This window comes from Dermacentor andersoni, chromosome 1 (genome assembly GCF_023375885.2).
Source record: "Dermacentor andersoni chromosome 1, qqDerAnde1_hic_scaffold, whole genome shotgun sequence".
In the NCBI taxonomy this organism is placed as follows: domain Eukaryota; kingdom Metazoa; phylum Arthropoda; class Arachnida; order Ixodida; family Ixodidae; genus Dermacentor; species Dermacentor andersoni.
In genome coordinates, this window is record NC_092814.1 from 146,735,840 (window position 1) to 146,753,429 (window position 17,590).

A 17,590-nucleotide genomic window follows, 5' to 3' on the forward strand; every position below is an offset into this window, starting at 1 on the left:
AGGAGCGTCAAAGGGAAAAAGAAACGGCAATACGACCAGCGGCGGCGGCGTTGTAAAAATTACTATTGCTCCCATCACTCTAAATTACCATTACTACCTTTACTCTAATGCAATAAAGCATGCATACCACTCTCAGCAGTTGTAGTGGTAGTTTTCTACAGCGTCGTTGGACATCCGCTTTCGCAGGCTCGGGATGGCGAGCACTCTCTCTAATCAGAGTATAAGCGCTGCTGAGCACGACTGCTACTGATTCCGAGTTCGAGCGAATTATACGTACTTATGACCTCTGCATGCAATGGCGATTTTCATTCCTAATAAATGTTGTAAATTATTATTCTTTTTCCATCAGTCGTTAGCATTGCCTACTGGTAAGAGAAGTAATCCTGACACATATCATTCACGTGAAGGGGTTAACCGAGGGACCCGATTTCTTTATTAATCATATCATGAGAAGCCAACAAAGACACCAAGGAAAACACAGCGGAAATTACTTGTACTCATAATTGAATTGTGGGGAACGATCCGTCTTCGCATTACGCGTGGGATGCTCATCACGCGTATTTCACACGCAGTGGATGAGACTGCCGGAGGGATCACTGAAGTCTGCAGGTTTTTGAATATACGTTCTCTTTTACACTCGAATTATATGTGACAAACAATACGGCTGCAAGTAATTCAGTTTTCCTGAAAATGAATTTTAAAGATTGGTTGCGTCCCGGCTCTTGGCCACCGTGTTTGTGACGTCACAGACTACACCGCCACTGTCGCTGAAATCGCCGCTGTCTAGTTCGCAAGATCTGTGAAAGCCCCCGTGTCGTCTTTGGAGTTAGCGCCACGTGCACTGCGTGTTTACATTATGGTTGCGTAGGATCTGACGTCATCGATTGATCGTGACGTCACACGAAGCAGCTAGCCGTTTCGGTATTATTGGTTATTTAAAATTACTAATAAATTTCTAAGCAAACTGAACCACCCTACCGGTGACAGGTCTGTGAATGCCATTTCTCTGCCCCGTTTTTGTGGCCTGCAGCCGGAATTGTGCAGCCAATGCGACGGGCACGTGCTCCCGCAACCGAGGTGCACGTTGCGTCTGAACGTTGATGATGGGGTCGGTTTGTGACGCACGTGCTGTCAGTCAAGATCTTTTGTGGCGTATGAAGGTTTAGACGCTGTAGTCCGAGGCGGCACCGAATAGTTTCACACCGTGTGGGCAGGCGCGCTCGTCGCCGAAGTACGCTGCGCGTGTCGTTTTTAAACGCGGTTTCGTCTTGCCGGCTTACCAGTGCGCGGCCGCTGTCGTGATTCCGTATAAGTCCTGCTGCCGTCGCCACGCCTGTCACAGTCCACCAAAACATGCCCGCGATAACTTGTGCCGTAATCATCGAACACCGTTAACGTCAGTAGCACACGTAGGGAAGCATTCACACTGCGGCCATTTGATTTCGGCTATTCGCTTACTTTGGCAATCATCTCCCCATTATTTCTCTCTTTTCTTCCACCTTCACATGCCAGGGCAGAATTTCGGTCAATGGTAGTGCAGTTTGTTCTATCTAACCGGCACATCTCCGAGGCAAAAGTTAGGGAAACGGTCGAGCACATTCAACACAGTTCAATGCCCCCGAAAACGAGGTAAGCACAAAAAATTGAGGCAACATTCCGTTATGAAGTAGCGAAGAGGAGTTTAATACGTAAAAGGCAGAGGCCGAGGACTGACGAAGGGAACACATTTTCTCGAGGGAAATTTAGCAGGCGTGTTCCTTTAGGGGAAAGTCGCACTGTCGTTGCCCTCATTCAATTTACCACCGGTATTGGTTGGGTACATGCGGGTTGGCACAAAAGCGTACAACGCGCGAGAAGCGTGCGAAAGCTGCAGTTTATATAAGCAGCAGAAGAAAATCGGGATGCCCCACAACCCAGGACAGTTACTTCTATTCACAGAATATTATGTTATACTCCGTCGCATGTCCGACTTAAACCTCTGGACATACTAACCTGATATTTTGCAGCATAGAAATAAGGTGCACCTAAAGCAACTTCTTGGCTACACTCGAAGGAAACCATACGAACACGGTTGCCTGAAAGCATAGAGTCATGTCTTGCACAGCACCAGAATGTTTCCGCGTGTCCTGGTACAACATTACTGGGACACCCAGTTCCCATTACAAAATAACTTGCCAAGGCAAAGCGCGCAGTATTGTTTAGCCTGAGCATTCTAAAATCTGAAAGTACTACTAAAGTAACGGATTGTACAATGAAAGTTGGAAGTGTCCTGTACCATATTTTTGACATTTGTGCGACAAATATGTGTGCTTTTGCATATATGAATCGCTGACCGAATCTCATAAGTGTCCTAATCTTGCCTATATGACAACTCTACTCCTGTCAGCATGATAGTTCACCTAGCGAGAACTTCTGCATTCTTTACTGGCTGCAAAACCATCATGCACAACAAACATTGGGTACTCAATACAGTCCAACAATCTAAAGGCACAGCCTTAGTAAAAAGTTCCCATGGAATTTCTTGTGCTAGAAGGCTCCAAAGGGCAAGGACAAAGTTTTCCCACTTTCTCCAGTGCTTTCGAGCAGGGTGAACACAGTAGCAGGCCTACTCAACATTGCATACTTGGCTGTAGTCGCGAGTTTCTCGACAAAGGCTGCACATTATAGAAAAACGTGCCATGGTTCATATTTTCAATTTGTGAGCATCATTAGTAGCTCTCAGCAGATTAAGCCATCTGTCCAAAAGCTACCAAGCATTCAGACAGACTAACGAACCTTGCCATATGGCCGTGAATCTATGCTCCAAACAGAAATGAGGAATCTCACAGCAAAGAGCCACAGCCAAACTAACTTGATAAGCAGGGTGTGCATGTTGCACATGACTACAGCACCCTGACCAGAATACTTTCAATGTTGCAACAAGCTGCACATCTATATGATGCTTATTCGATTCACTGAAATGCAATGCTGATGCTGGCACCAGCCCAATGACCGACTGTATGCATGCTACACTCCCAGGGAGTACAAGACAGACACACACTATACACATCTTTTTTTAACCTTTACTGCTGATATGGTAAGACAATGCTTAGAAATGAATAATGCACGTTTACAGATGGTCCAGAAAGAACAAAGAGCACCAATGCCAGTATTTTTTGCCCAGACAGTGCGGATGAAAGGCTAAACCAATGCATCAGCACAAGATACTTGAAAAATCAAGAGTGCCTGTGTACATTGACGACAATGTGCAAGTTCGGCATACAAGTTTCATTTCCTGATAGTGATGACACTGGTACCTAAAATATAGTGCACCCATATTGCTAGAAAGAACATAGAATAGAACAGTGGAAATTCATTGATTAATTCATATTCTGCAGATGCCACGTAAATCAAGGTACATTACTTTTGTTTTGCAATCATCATACCAATGCAGGCTGCATCTTTTAACTACATCGCTATGCTTTAATACTCCACTTTGCTCCCTATATTCAACATCATAATTTGAAGCACACAAGTGCCATGCCAGTTTCTTACAAAGTTGTCTTGGTCATAACTGTTTACAGTGGTCAATTATGTTAAGATTCATGCGGAAAGCATGCTTTATTACCATAAAAGCTCATTTATGCATCACCAGGGAAGAATCTGCGATGGCATTCACTGTGGGGCTGCCTAAATGAAGCCAGATGAGAAAAATATCCGAGAAGCTCGCACACACATGCACACAAAACAACACACAACATAACACTGACAATGTATACTTTGGACATGATCCTTACCCTCTTTCAAAAAAGTTTTGTTAGCCCCCGGTCACAGCAACAGACAACAAAGGAGGAAGTCACAATTGCCTTATGTATACATGCGTATGCACCCAAAGGTGCGCAACCATAAATAAAAGTTTTTCTTAGCTTAAAAGCAAAACATAAAACAGCAGTGCTCCCAGCAAACACACTTCAGTCCACTCAAATATCCCCTGATAACACTGACACAGCAAGCAAGAGGGGAAAAAAAGTGATGGTCACATGTAGCTGGTGGGTGGAAGGAAAAAAAAGGGGGGGGGGGGGGGGCGAGAAAAGAGGCGGTCAAAACAAACGGCATCAGGTTGAGCAAACAGGCAGACCTGAAACGAGAGAATCTGGCTATGGTGCAGTTTCCCTTTCCACAGCTATGGGAAAGTGAGATAGATGGCTGGTGGGAACAGTGGAGGGGTCTCTGGTGGGGTAAAGGGCTCTGCCCCCTCTGCCCTTCCCCTTGATGGTGCTTCAGTTATGGGAACTGTGCGGGAGCCCAAAGGCTGGCTTGGCCAGCACCTGGGGCTAGGAGGGCAGAAGGGGAGGAGCAACTCATCACTTCAGTCCAAATGGGATCAACTTGGTAGCAGCTACTAGGCAGGCCTCTGCTCAAAACTTGTAATCGGGACCTGCCATCTCTATGGCCCAACGGAACTTGTCCCGCTGGGTCTTGTTGTAGATCTTGTCAATAGGGACGTTCCACTTCTTGCACCTGTAAAGGCATTATTAATATGAGCATTATAAGATGCAGCTTGAGCACATGTAAATATGTGACTAAAGCACCAAACTTGCAAGCTTTCCTGGGCACATGTGGAACAAAAAGATTCTCTATCATCCAGATGCACTTACGCCAATATATGGCGATTACAGCACACATTTTTTTAGCTGATGGCTGTATTTTTTGGCGATTAATGATTGTGCGCCGACAGGCATGGCGTCGTGCCTACCCATAGCAGCAGGGTACAGAAGCAGACAGCCAGCGTTTGACATAGCTTCGCGGATTTTCATGCAGTTTGCAAGTCCCTAGAACATGAGCATAAGTAGCAAAGTGCAAGCGAATGCAACTGCACGAGCAGTTTTACTAGGTACAATCCAACAAATTCCCACAGGATGTACTGTCACACAAACTGCCTAGATTCCGTCTTGCGACGCACAGGGTATATTAGGCGAGACGTTGCCTCCCACGTAGCCAGCACAATTGACGGACCAGTTCCTTGCCGGTCCAATCAATTTGGCCAAAACATCTGCCTCCCATCGTCGCTTACAGCAGCATAAAAATCAGCTACAACTTGCTTCAGACACGAAACAGTAGCTAATACAATAAAGTTATGTCGAAAGTGCATCTCTTCTGCAAAGCTGCACCCGGTAGTAAAGCACTGCTGACAATGGAAGCCGTGAAGCGAGGACATTGAGGCGGGCAGCACACACTAGAGTTTTAGCAGTGCCAAGTTACTGTACGGTAAGTGTGGCAATGCTGTACCAGCAGAGGACTGCGCATGTGCGTACTTTACCATACAGAAAAACGTTCCGTGCACCATACTAGATGGCAAGGTGTCGGTAAGGCTCAGCACGCACAGTGTTTTGCGCCACACCGCGCATGTCTGTGTCTCACGTGCTTTTTTCACCATGACAGGACCAAGGCACAAGCTAACTTTAATTCACCTCTTGCCAAGCGACGAGTGGCAGCAAGTATGACAGCCTTTCTAACTGTAAGATAAACTTCAGCTGAACTTGTGGCCGTACCCTTCATAATAAGTAATATACTAAGGCTGAATGTGAAAAAGATTTTAAAAAGCAAATCTCAAACAGAAAATAAAAAGTGAAGAAAAAAAAACACTTAAGGTTGGTTGCACCATCTAGTGACGCAGAGTCTACATAAAGGGGATGCGGACTTTTTATTGTAGTAACAATGTTTTACTTATCTGCTGGTCTAAAGTGTCGGCAGTGATGCAATTTACAACAAACAGTTTTTTTTTTAATATTTTGCTTAGACAAGAACACCTACGCAACCAAAAGATGTTTCACGTGTTGTAGGACAAAGTGTCACAAGATTTCATTACCAACATTGAGAGTGGCACCTACGTTTGCCGTTACTCGGCTCTTCCCTAAAGAATTATGTGTGTACAGACAAGCTTAAACTTTATCACATTACCGTACACATCGAGTGGCACACGCGGCTGAACCGTCTTCTGCCCCCACGGCAGGTTAGTACGGAACAGTAATACCGTACCGTATACCGCACTTACCACACCGTAATACGGCACTGCTAAAACTCTCTACTGGTGGAGCCGAATTCGCTACCAGTGACAAAACAAGGAACAGGATGGACGACGAGATTAAGCCACACTGATGCTAATCGTCCTTTGTCCAATCTCTTGCACAGTTTTTCTTAGCACACGAATAACCAAATCACCCTACTTAAAGCCCCTGAGTGAGGCAACATTTTGCCAGGCCTATTGTGATTGTAAGCAGGCATGCCATTCTTATCCTTATCGAGGAGGCAATGAAAAAAAAAAAAATACCCTCCTCTTTGTTCATAGCAAAGTGTGGGAGTGTAGATCACCTCTTTTTGTTCCTTTATGGATTACTTTTCATGGAAGTAATAAAGGGAAGGTCCCTACATCACTTGATCCAAAACTAGTAGACAATGACTAACAAGTGGATAATGTGATCAATAGCTGCAAAAAGGTTTTACAACTACAGCTTTGGAGACAATAATGCAGTCTCACCAGGCAACACTGATCCTTGGGTCAAGATAGTTGAGCTTGGAGGTGCCCAAGGCAATCTGCTTGTTCTCCTCTTTATCCATTGCTTGTACCTCCAACTTCTTCATTTGGTCTTCCAGTTGCTGCATACGCTTCTTTTTGCGTTCCAACAGCCTAGAGAATATTTCAGATTTGTATCAACATTCCAACAGGCCAGCTTTGTTCCCTTCACTGTTGAATTTCTATGCCCCACTGCTGCAACACTTACTGTTTGTCCTTCTCTGACCGGGAGTTGTGGTAGTCAGATTTGAGCTGCTTCACTTCCGTTTTGCATTGTCGGATCTGTTCTTCCTTTTCCTCCATCTGAAATAATCACACAACATTAGCTGTGCTATCTGCTCACAAGAAATTGCAAGTGATAAGCATACACCAATTCCGATGCTGCTATCTGCTCACAAGAAATTGCGAATGATATGCATACACCAATTCCAGACGCCATGTTTTGAAGTGTTATGGTTCACTGTGTGCGGCGATGAATGAAACGAATGCCAAGCGCCTGAGACAACATGCCTGATCGTCACGCTCATCAACATGAAAAACTTGTCCATTGTGTGAGTGCGACGGGATTATGCGCCAGTGCAAATCTCCCTCTCCTTTGTCCTAAGTTCAGCCCATCTATGCCAGGGAGTGGGTTTTCTCTATATTCTTCTGTGTGGGCTGACCAGTGTGCTGACAAGGCCCTCTACCAGGGGATAGTGAGGCTGCCCGGATGGTGTGGGTATAAGAAGGCCAGCGAAACACCACGTGGACATCTTCTCTGCCCTTGCGTGCAAGAGCACGCATGCCGAACGTTTCTGTACTTTGTCTTGAAACGCACCGCTCACTTCTAACGATGTATTAAACTTCTGTTACTTGTTTTTACATCATCTCGTTTTCCCTGCCGAACCCTCTCCCGACGGTCATTTCAGCTCCAAGCAGACGCTGTTGAAGGTGGCCAAAACCTCATCCTCGTACAACTGGTGGCAACCTTAACAAGAGAGAACCTTAACCAAGGGTTCTCCCCATGATGGACAGCAGGAGAAATGCCACCCACTGTTTCAGTTGACAGCCCACACCTTTGAGGGAGTCTCTTGCATTTTAAATGGTCAATGTGATCAAAGTTTCAGATACCTTCTTTTCCCCAGAATTTCCATGTGTTCTATTATCACGTAGGGTAATATTAGGAATAAATATGAAGCAGAAGTTGAGGAAATAGCACTTTCCTAGTGAGCTTAAAGCAAAAAAAAACGGTAGAGAATCAAGCTTCAGGCGTATAGTGTCTCATCTCTCGCTTGACTATAGATGAGGTCTACGAGTATGTACTTATTGGCAGCGACCGTCCGATGACGGTTGGCCCGTCATCAACAACTTTGCAGGCCGCATTGCTTAGGCTGGCAGGCCCAACCAGCGCCGCTTTGTTGAGAGTCTACAACTGAAGTCCTGGTTTCATGCCAGTCGACAGACGGCAACTTTATTCACACCCACCATATTTGCTGTACTATCACGTTCGCGGCTTATGCCCGAAACACCATGTAGCAGAGCTTTCCCCCAAAAAATTTGAGGGCTGGACATCCTCCGGCCGGAACAGGGGATACACAATTAAAAATTTTCCATTTCTGTTTTTTCGATACGACCATAGTTTTTAATACATACAACAATTTTGCATTCTGAACACTTCATTAAGAATCACGAGCCCATGACACAGTTTGGATCCAGGGAGGTATACATGCAAATAAGTTCTTTTCGCCCTTTGTTCTTTTTTTATGTGACCATTTTTGAATGGTGGGATTCAACAATTTTGCATTTTGGACATACGAAAAAAACCTTAATGAGTGATGCATGCTTCCTGTGACTGACAGGCATCACCGGGTTCAAGAAATTCACAGCTCGCTGTTGTCAAAACGCTCACAAAATGCACACCAGCAATTAAAATCTGAATCAGCCAAGAGGAGTGCTTCCTGTGTGCACGTGGCAGCAGCAATGAATTGCGACACCTGTTCTCCCTCTTTTTGCATGGAGAAATACTGCGCTGCGGCTACCTTCAGCTCCGATATCTTCTCTTTATGATGGTACAAAAACAAAACTGACGCCATTAAGTCAAAAGAAAGCCGCCTGATCAGCAGGGCAATGCCACCTACCAAAGCAGAATTTTTGTTCTAGCATACTAGGAAAGTGTGATTCTCCACTCCCACTTTTAATTTCCGTTTAACATGTCCCCCTGTGCTAAAAGAACACCGCGGAATTCAGAGAGAGAGAAAGACAGAAAATTAAAAACAACCAAATCAACCATTCTAACTGCACAGTCACCCCTACAGGAGTGGGCAGTAAACCGGAGAAATGGGAGGCACTTAACCAGCCCTCATGAAGGGGAGAACCCTTCCTTTCAGAGTCCAAAATTTCGGTTATTGCTGCGATACAGTCAATGTCCGATTTTTGGAACTCCCTAGGTACCCCAAAGATGCTAGGCCATAGCCTACAGCGAAAAGCTTGGTCTAACGACAGCGCAAAACAATCTTGTAGCCTCGAACCAGCGTGCTCACATGCCTATCATGGCAACCGCAGTAATCAAAATCACGGCCATGGTGGCTTGAATTATAGCAGTTTCAGATCTGCGGTCACAGGAAGAAATCAGATGAATTTCAGCACCCCAAATTTCCGACGTCCTTATACATTAGACAGTTTTAGTATAGCGTATGCTAAATAATAGCGGGTCATCACTGCGCATGCGCTGAACACTAAACGAAATAGCGTGTATAGCGGGCGTACACAACGCAAACGAGTTAGCGTTTTTACGTGGTTTGCGGAGTTTGCGTGAAACATGGCGGCGGTCCCGGCTGCCCGCTTCAAATTGAATTTCGCGTTGCTTCTGTAATATGCACTTCATTCGTAGCAAATGATTGTGTAAACGGCTTTCGCTTAGGCTCAGGCCGCTTCAACGACAGAGTATTATGGATAACCTCGTGGTGTTTTCAAGATCGCTTCTCGTTTCGAACGAATCGAAGCCTAATGAAAGAAACATTCGAGATGTCAGCGCGACCTATTGCTACAGTCGAGAAATAGCTGCAACGACGGCATATGGCCTCTGAAATTCGAAGATATTGCTGGCCAACTAAAATTGTAGAAAATGTGCGCTGCTTAGCATACACTACACTATAGCGTATAGCGTACGCTATAAGTTGCGTACGCTAAACTAAAACTGTCTATTGGTTCTATGAGGCATAAGGCATAAAAATTCTCAGACATGTTCGAAAAATCGGTCATTGACTGTACATTGGTGGTAGGTATAGGTGGCAGTGCTGCAGGGAAGTCTCTATAATCATGCAGGCTTGAAAATTCAGGAGTTAAAAATCATTCGCAACTGTAAACAACATTTTCGCTACCAGAATACAGAATAACCTCATCGACACGATCCCATTAGGTACAATTTGCCGGCTCCAACATTCGCAACTGAGAACACAATAAATGACCTAATACAGCTATGCCTTTTTACCGATTAATACATACATTTCTCGAAAACACAATCTTTCGGCTATGTATGTTCAGTATGTTGCCAAATTGCAGTTGTAAGACACGTTTTATGGCAGCTAAATACCATGTAAACTAGAAATGGCTCGAGGCGCACGCAATCGAGAATAGCCTCCCACCACAGCAGCTTCCTTGCAATACTCGCTCACCCGTGGCACGTGAAAATGCTGGCACACACTCATTTCCATTCTGGTACAACCAAAACTCCCAGGCTGTCACAAGCCGCATTCACCACTATCGCAGCCAACCCTAATGCAACACGCATCTTCACCTATCGTTTCACAGCACGTGGGGCGTAGTGCTGTTGGAAACGTACCGCACGCTTCTAATAAGCGATAACCACACGTCGCCGGTTCCCTGCTACAAGTAGCGTAAAATGAGCCTCATGTTTTGGTTTTGCAGCCCTGCAGACATTCTATTCTTGTGTCACCCACCAACTTGATTTCATTTCCCATTTCCGTCGCTGATGCAAAAGATAAAATGACAACATGCATCTTAGGCCGCTCGGGTCCCCAACCACCCACCAGCTTGACGGGCGTCAAGCAACGATTCGCACGTGTGGGCTTGTCAAAACTTCCCACTAAAATGCTCTGCTTGAAGAAGCTGCAGACCCAGGCCAGGAGTGCAAACATAAGCTTGGAAAAGCTGCAAAAACGCCAACACACATCTCAAGCCGCTTGGGCCTCACCAACTCAGCATGCAGTGCCATCCCATGCTGCAACAATTCACGCAAAGCTTCGTACAGTAGAACCTCGCTGATACGTTCCCATTATGTACGTTTCCCCAACGCCAAGGTTCGAAATCAAGAACCCAGAAAATGACCCAATAGAGTTACGCAAATTTTTTTACCGGTACACATGCTTCCGGAAAACACTTTCTTGGCACCAACATTTCAGTACATCGCCAAACTGCGATGGTATGATACGTTTTCCGGCCACTAGATCCTGTGTAAACAAGAAAATGCCCGAGGCGCGTGATCGAGAACAGTATATAGCTGCCAGCTGCGACAGCTTCACTGCAATACTCGCCCGCCCACCTCACATAATAACACCAGCGCGTACTCAGTTTCTCATTTTGGTACCAGCAAATCTTCTTCGGGGTCGTCGCATGTGGCATCCACAGCTATCACCGCCAATCTTATTACGAGAAGGACCTTCGCCTATCTGTTTCAGAGCCCATGGTGCCATCGGAAGCACAGTGCACACTTTTAATAGGCGATAACTGAAACGTGCCGCTGTTGCCTGTAGTCCAGACTGCGATCGTATACGTTTCCCGGCCACTAGATCCCGTGTGAACAAGGGGCGAGGCGCGCACGATCGAGAACAGTACATAGCCGCCTGTCTCATGTGAAAACGACGGCACAAACAGTTTCTTATTCCGGCACCAACAAATTTTTGCCCGAATCGTCGCATGACGCATTCACAGCTATAGCCGCCAAACCTATTGCGATAAGCACCTTCACCTATGTTTTTTTAGAGTGCATGGTGCGTAGTGCCGATGGTACCATATTGCACGCTTTTAGTAGGTGATAATCCAAACTCGCCACTTTTCCCTGCGGCAGGCGGCACGATGTGGGCATCACATTTCGCTTCGGCTGCATGCGGTGTCACCCACCAGCTCGATTTCGGTTAGACTTCCTGTGGCCTTTTTAAAACACCACGCAATAGCCCCTGTACAGTCAAGTTTGTGGCTACTCTGGTGCCATCTGGAACAGCGATGCGACAGTACTGGAAAGGTGGCTCTGCAGCTCGGCTGGCTCGACGTGTATTACTTCACGGCCACGGCACTTCATGTCGGCCACAGTTGGGACCGTCTTGCTTTGTTAATTAGCCCTCCCCCTTTTTTTTTTCCGGATATGTCTTGCAACGGAAGGAAACTAACTCGCAAGCGCAATCGGACCTTACGAACAGGGCATAATGAACATCAATCGTTGTACATTATGAAAAACGAACATTCGCGTCATATCAATTCTGATCTCTTGGTTAATAAAATCATTTTTCAGCTGCAGATGGCTCCGAATGAGTCCCAAACGCCAGGGTATTCTCTAATCATTTCGTCAATGGAGAAAAAAGCACAATCGAAAATTGTCCTGACGACAACCCGACAGATTTTTCGGACGTTTACAAAGTGCGGCAAGCTGATGAGAATAATATGATGAATAAAAAGACCTGATAAATAAGGGCTCTTTTGTCTTGCTAGCCACGCAAAGCGACTTGTAGTTGCACCAATTACGTCAGCAAGTAGGTCCCAGATCTGTGTTCAGTAGTGAGCTATGACAGACCACTTACAACTGCTTCAAAACCGCAAAAGCTTTTGTTTAGCACCATACCAGACGACGAAGAACAAAGAATGTTAGAGTACCGTGGTGTCGCACAGTCACTTTCAATTAAGACCGCGCCCGACCGGATCAAATTTCTCAATTTTGATCAAGCATGGTCACTGCTACATGGTCCAACAATTCGAATAGAGTTAGTTTAGCTCACTCAGAATGACGGTGCTGACAACAGCCTACGATCACGATCGTGAAGCTCGAACTCGATGCGCGGATCGCGATCGACTGAACGCATATAGAGAAAAATCGCTATCCAAAGTGACCGTGCAGCAGTACCCGGCGGTGATCGAGCTGTATGGCTATCTAAAGTAACAATGTGTCATGGCATAAAATGATTGGCCGCGGCTTACAATGTGCCGGAGCGAAACAAGGCATGCATTGCCAACAGCGAGGCGTCGATTAAAAATAAGTCAGCCTATTAGAAGCACAACGTTTTCAGGGTGCCAGTTTAGTGACTTAAATGTTAGTGTCACAGTAGGCTTTGCTCACGTGCAGGATGACTTCGTACAGTTGTTTTCGCTGCTGCAAACGGCACTTAGCATGAACGTCCAAGCTGGCAACTTCTTTCACGGAGAGAACATGTGAAGTAGCACAACTTGTCTCCGCTGGTTAATGCAGCAGCATGAAAGTACTCTCCTTTTCCTTTTTTATGCCTGAACCCACAAATAGTATTTGCGACATCATCGAGGACCACGCTTGTACCTTCATGTACAAAAAAAAAAAAAAAAAAAAAAGAATCACGGATATCTGCATCACGTAACTATAAAAAAAAAATGCTGCTTTGACTACCCTTAACTAGATGTTGAGCCAATCAGCTTAAGGGGGGAAGAGGTGCTTCGAACTTTTTTTCATTTTTTGACTGAATTTAATAAAAACTGTCACCCAGACGAGTTTTTCATGCTAATTTCAAAAATATAATTACTTCTTAAGTTGAATGAGTGGTTCCAGATATTAAAGTTAATCACCTATTTATCGGAACAACTGTAAAAATAGTATCAGCCAGAATGTTTATAAAGACATATGGCTGGATACTACAAAGTGTAAACAACGCAACTGTTGGACTATTTTTATTTTATATTGCAGGAATTACAACTTTACAGCAATTAGAGGTTCAATCTCCAGACATGGCAGTTATGTGGTCCAATTAGTAGCCAGATTTTAATATTTACAAAAGTGAAATTAAAAACTGCTCCTTGCATTGTGCAGTACACATATGTAGCTACATGCTGCTGTTAAAGTTATGGTTCTTTGTGACCTGAAGACCGAGATGGCGGTTCGGCAAATTAAAAGAAAACACCAAAAATGAGATTCTGAGAAAACTTGAAAAAACAAAAAGAGCATATTTTTATAACACCACAAAATATTTGAATATATACAAGTGATATTGCATTAGCAGCCTCCAGGAATGTAGTCTGTCTGGCTAGTGTCACTACGGTGATGCCTTCTGAGCACCCGCTGCAAGTTTTCACCAGACGCATGCTCAGCAGACGTAGCCAGCTCGTTTGTCCCCGCAGCAGTGTCATCAACGCGATCTAGCGGTTCTGATTTTCGGTCAGTAGCACAGAGTTGATGCTAATGCTTGAAGTTTTTCTTGAGCTTCACTGTCAATATGCCACAATATTTCCGGCTGCAGAATAGTAACGTCGTGCTGAAATGACAATGAAATGTGGCCGTTGTCAGGAACACTTCGGGGGACTAGGCCTGACAGGCCATCGGGATCTCTGGCGTCGCTCGACTGAGGGAGCAGGCTGTTAGCGATGTCATCAGGAAGCGGCGCAGCGGGACGTCATTTCTCGAAGTTGTATGCAGACTTCACCTTCCTTTTTTTTTTTTTTTGTAAATTTGTACTTCGTAGCCAACTTCACAGTCGAGGTCAGCATCGGTCAGCGTGGGAAACCTAGTTGGCACACACGGCATGTGCGCAGCACTCGTGGAGTGATGCAGACGATGCCAGTCTAGCTAATGGCGTGGCTAGCTGAGGGTCACGTGCCTTTGTCGACCAATTACAGCACGCATTGGGTCTTCTTTATGAGGCAGAATTTCTTCACTGCCAATGTGCAAACAAAGCCAGTGGTGGCGAGAAATTGAAGAGGAGAGACTGTTCTTTCAAACAATATACAGGTCGGCGCGACCAAACGACTGCAGGGGCCATCACGCGCTGTGGAAAAATCGCTTCTTACAGAAACTTTGGCTAATATTTGGCCGACACTAATGCCAAAAATTTATATTACGGCTAAAATATTGATTAAGAAGGCGAAAAATTTGGCGTCGTGCTAGAATAATAGTTGGAAATTCCGAAAATACCATTTCCAAAATATTGCTTTTTTTTATTTTTGAGTCTCTAAAACCCGTGTCCTCCCTTATACTACTCGCACCAAGATGGCGCGGTGAAGTTTTGCGCTTTGCAGCGCTCCATTGTTTTACGCTATACTAAAGCTCTATCGAATAGCATGCCGCGAAGTGTTACCATGCGAAACATACTATCGCAAACATTTTATGCTACATTAAAACGCTTTAATAGTCCAGTCTGTCAAATTTTAGTTAATTCGCATCATACATCTTCCCGGTTAGTACTATATTAGGTAGTTCTCAAGTACAGCTGAGTCGGCCAAGTTAATTATTTTGTGCGACTCAGAAACATGCATTTATCCAGCCAGTACGTTTTTACCGTTTTTTTTTTTTTTTTTTTACACGTATGAACGAGGTTCTAGTACTGCATATAATTTGAGGCATGGGCAAAAAAATATGTGCTTTGCTATAATTGATACTGTGTCAGAGCTTGCATCTTGATTTCATAACAGCAGAAGAAATCTTCACTGAAATAAAGCATGAACCATTTTATATTTATTTTATATCCGCGTTTATTATATAGAGAGGTTCGACTGCATTTAGTAGAAATAGCAACAGACTTGCCTTCTTTTGTAGGTTTTCCATTTGTTTCCCAAACGTCTTGGGAACAGCTCGTTGATGGTTGCAGAGGATGGCTACAGCCCTGTTTGCTCGATTGTAAGCCAGCATCTTTTCAGGCAGAGACATGTCAGCTAGAAGGAAAAAGAAGTTTGCTATTGGCATATTCTGAGAACAGTTCAATAGTCACAAATTAAGCAGAAATCCAAACAAGACAGAAGTTCACAGGAAGATGGGAGGCTTGAAGCAATGAGCAGAGGCTGGACAAGGAATGTAGCAAGCTCCAACGACATTCTTTGCCCAACCACTGCTCATTAAAATTAGGAGGGTGGAAGACTTGAGTGCACTATTTTGCTAACAGTGCAGCCAATAAAGGCACGCTGAGTTCCATTTGCTGACGCAGCTGCTTCTGAATTTGTTGTCACCAATTCCGGCACTTGCAGCTCGCTTTTCGTATTCCTTTTAATTCTTTAGACATTTCACACATTCCAGGAGCCTTCAAAAGCAGCTTTCCGCATCGTATTTACTAAAGCTGTGCATTTGTTTACATCAACATCTACAGCCACAGATCGTTGTTAGCTTAAAATATTGTGGAAATGGCACATCACTGATAGGAAATAATCTCAAAATGTAGCAAAACATACATATGTGGGCATATGAGCCCCACTGTTCCGCCTTTAGACAAATCAATGCGAGCGCACAAGTAACTGAACTAGATACATAAATTACGGGTTGTTACAGCTTCTTGCTTTTCTTCAACTTCATCCTACCTACAGTTCCCACATTTCATGATGTATAAGTAGGGAAAACTATGCTCGCATAAGCATACATTTATAGGCCATACAGTTCTCTCGCAAAAACATGGATGACATCGCTGACAGTAGTTAACTGAGCAAGGCACTTGTTTATGCTGCTGTATTGTACACACCATCTCTTGTTTCCCGTTTGATGCAGAGATAGATAGCGCATCTCTGGAAATGAAATTTTTCAGCATAACAGCACGTATTGACCCACTTATCTACGTAGCAAAATTTTACTGGCAGGCTTCGGGAATAATGACGTACAGATCTCGGCACAGTGCTTTGTCACCACTTTGCACGCTTACAACAGAATTGAAGAGTAGTTGATTTCAAATCGCCAAGGCCATAACTGAACTTTAAAGTAGTTTCCTTCGTCCTAACTGCTTACTTTTCAGCTCGCGTCTGCCGGTAGCCAGTGCATAAATTTGGGCGCTCGAACTGGCTGACTCTGTGGTCCCGTCAAAGTTATGTGTATTCCAATGGGCGAAAACGCCCGGTATTTCGAATGGGCAAGCATTTGCGACAGTTAATTCAAACACGCTGTGCTCTGACAATGTTCTAGCAGGGCGGCAAATCACGTGGCGGCGCCTCCAACCAGCAGGTCCGCAGGCAGCTGTAGCAACACTGTGGCAACGCTAGGCCTAGCTACTTCAACGTTCGTTGCCAAGCTTCTTGCTGTTCAGTGCCATGTTTTTCATGGAAACGATTCGCCACTGTTAGCAAGGTAGCCGACTCCGTCTTTGTAATCCTTGCCGATGGTTTTGGAGCACTGAAAGTATGGCGTGTTGCATAATGCCGGTTCTCGAAAGTCAACTTCGCCTCAATACAGCAGTGTTATGCGGTGAAGAATACCTAAAGTTAGAAGGGCAATTGACATGACATGGTATTTATTTTTATTTATTTATTTGTATATACTACAGCTAAACATTTGGCTATAGGAGGAGTAGGAATGAACAATGAATTTTACATATACATTGCAACTATTAAATAGCAATAAGAAATTCATCTAAAGCACATTCGCATACATTCCCAGGCAAAGCATTCCAGCACTGAATCAAATGAGAGAAAAAAAGTGTACAAAAACAAGCCTGAACGAGAACTATACAGAACAATATTTAGAGCATGATATTGACGAGTATTTTAGAGGGCTGAAAATTATGTATAACCCTGAGAAGAATGTGGTGAATTTACATAATTGTGCAAAAACTTCAAACAATCGAAGTGGCTACGTTTCCGAAGTGTGATTAAGTTCAGGTGAGAAAGGTTGGAAGAGGGTGAAAAATATCTATCATAACGCTGACAGACAAACCTAACAGTTTCTTTTTCTGTACTGATTCTAACATGACGTTTTTTTTTTATGATGGGGATTCCATGCGAGAGAGGCGCACTTTAATATTGGACGTATTAAGGCTATGTAGGTTAACAGTCTAGTGTGTTTTGGTGCGGATCGGAGCGTGCGCTGCAAATAACCGAGGCGTCAAAGGGCTTCTTTGC

At 44.5% G+C, this 17,590-nt stretch overlaps 1 protein-coding gene across 1 annotated transcript in view; it reads right to left on the bottom strand.

Annotated features, from left to right (window-relative positions):
• Positions 1 to 3,044: 3,044 nt before the first annotated feature.
• Positions 3,045 to 17,590, bottom strand: part of LOC126544835 (DNA topoisomerase I, mitochondrial-like) — a 91,834-nt gene continuing 77,288 nt past the window's right edge. The window contains exons 15-18 of the mRNA XM_050192331.3: positions 15,303 to 15,430; positions 6,762 to 6,856; positions 6,518 to 6,667; positions 3,045 to 4,500 (exon numbers count right to left, since the gene is read on the bottom strand). Of these exons, the coding sequence (XP_050048288.2) occupies positions 4,398 to 4,500; positions 6,518 to 6,667; positions 6,762 to 6,856; positions 15,303 to 15,430 (476 nt within the window). The 3' untranslated portion in view covers positions 3,045 to 4,397. The remainder of the gene's footprint in view (positions 4,501 to 6,517; positions 6,668 to 6,761; positions 6,857 to 15,302; positions 15,431 to 17,590) is intronic.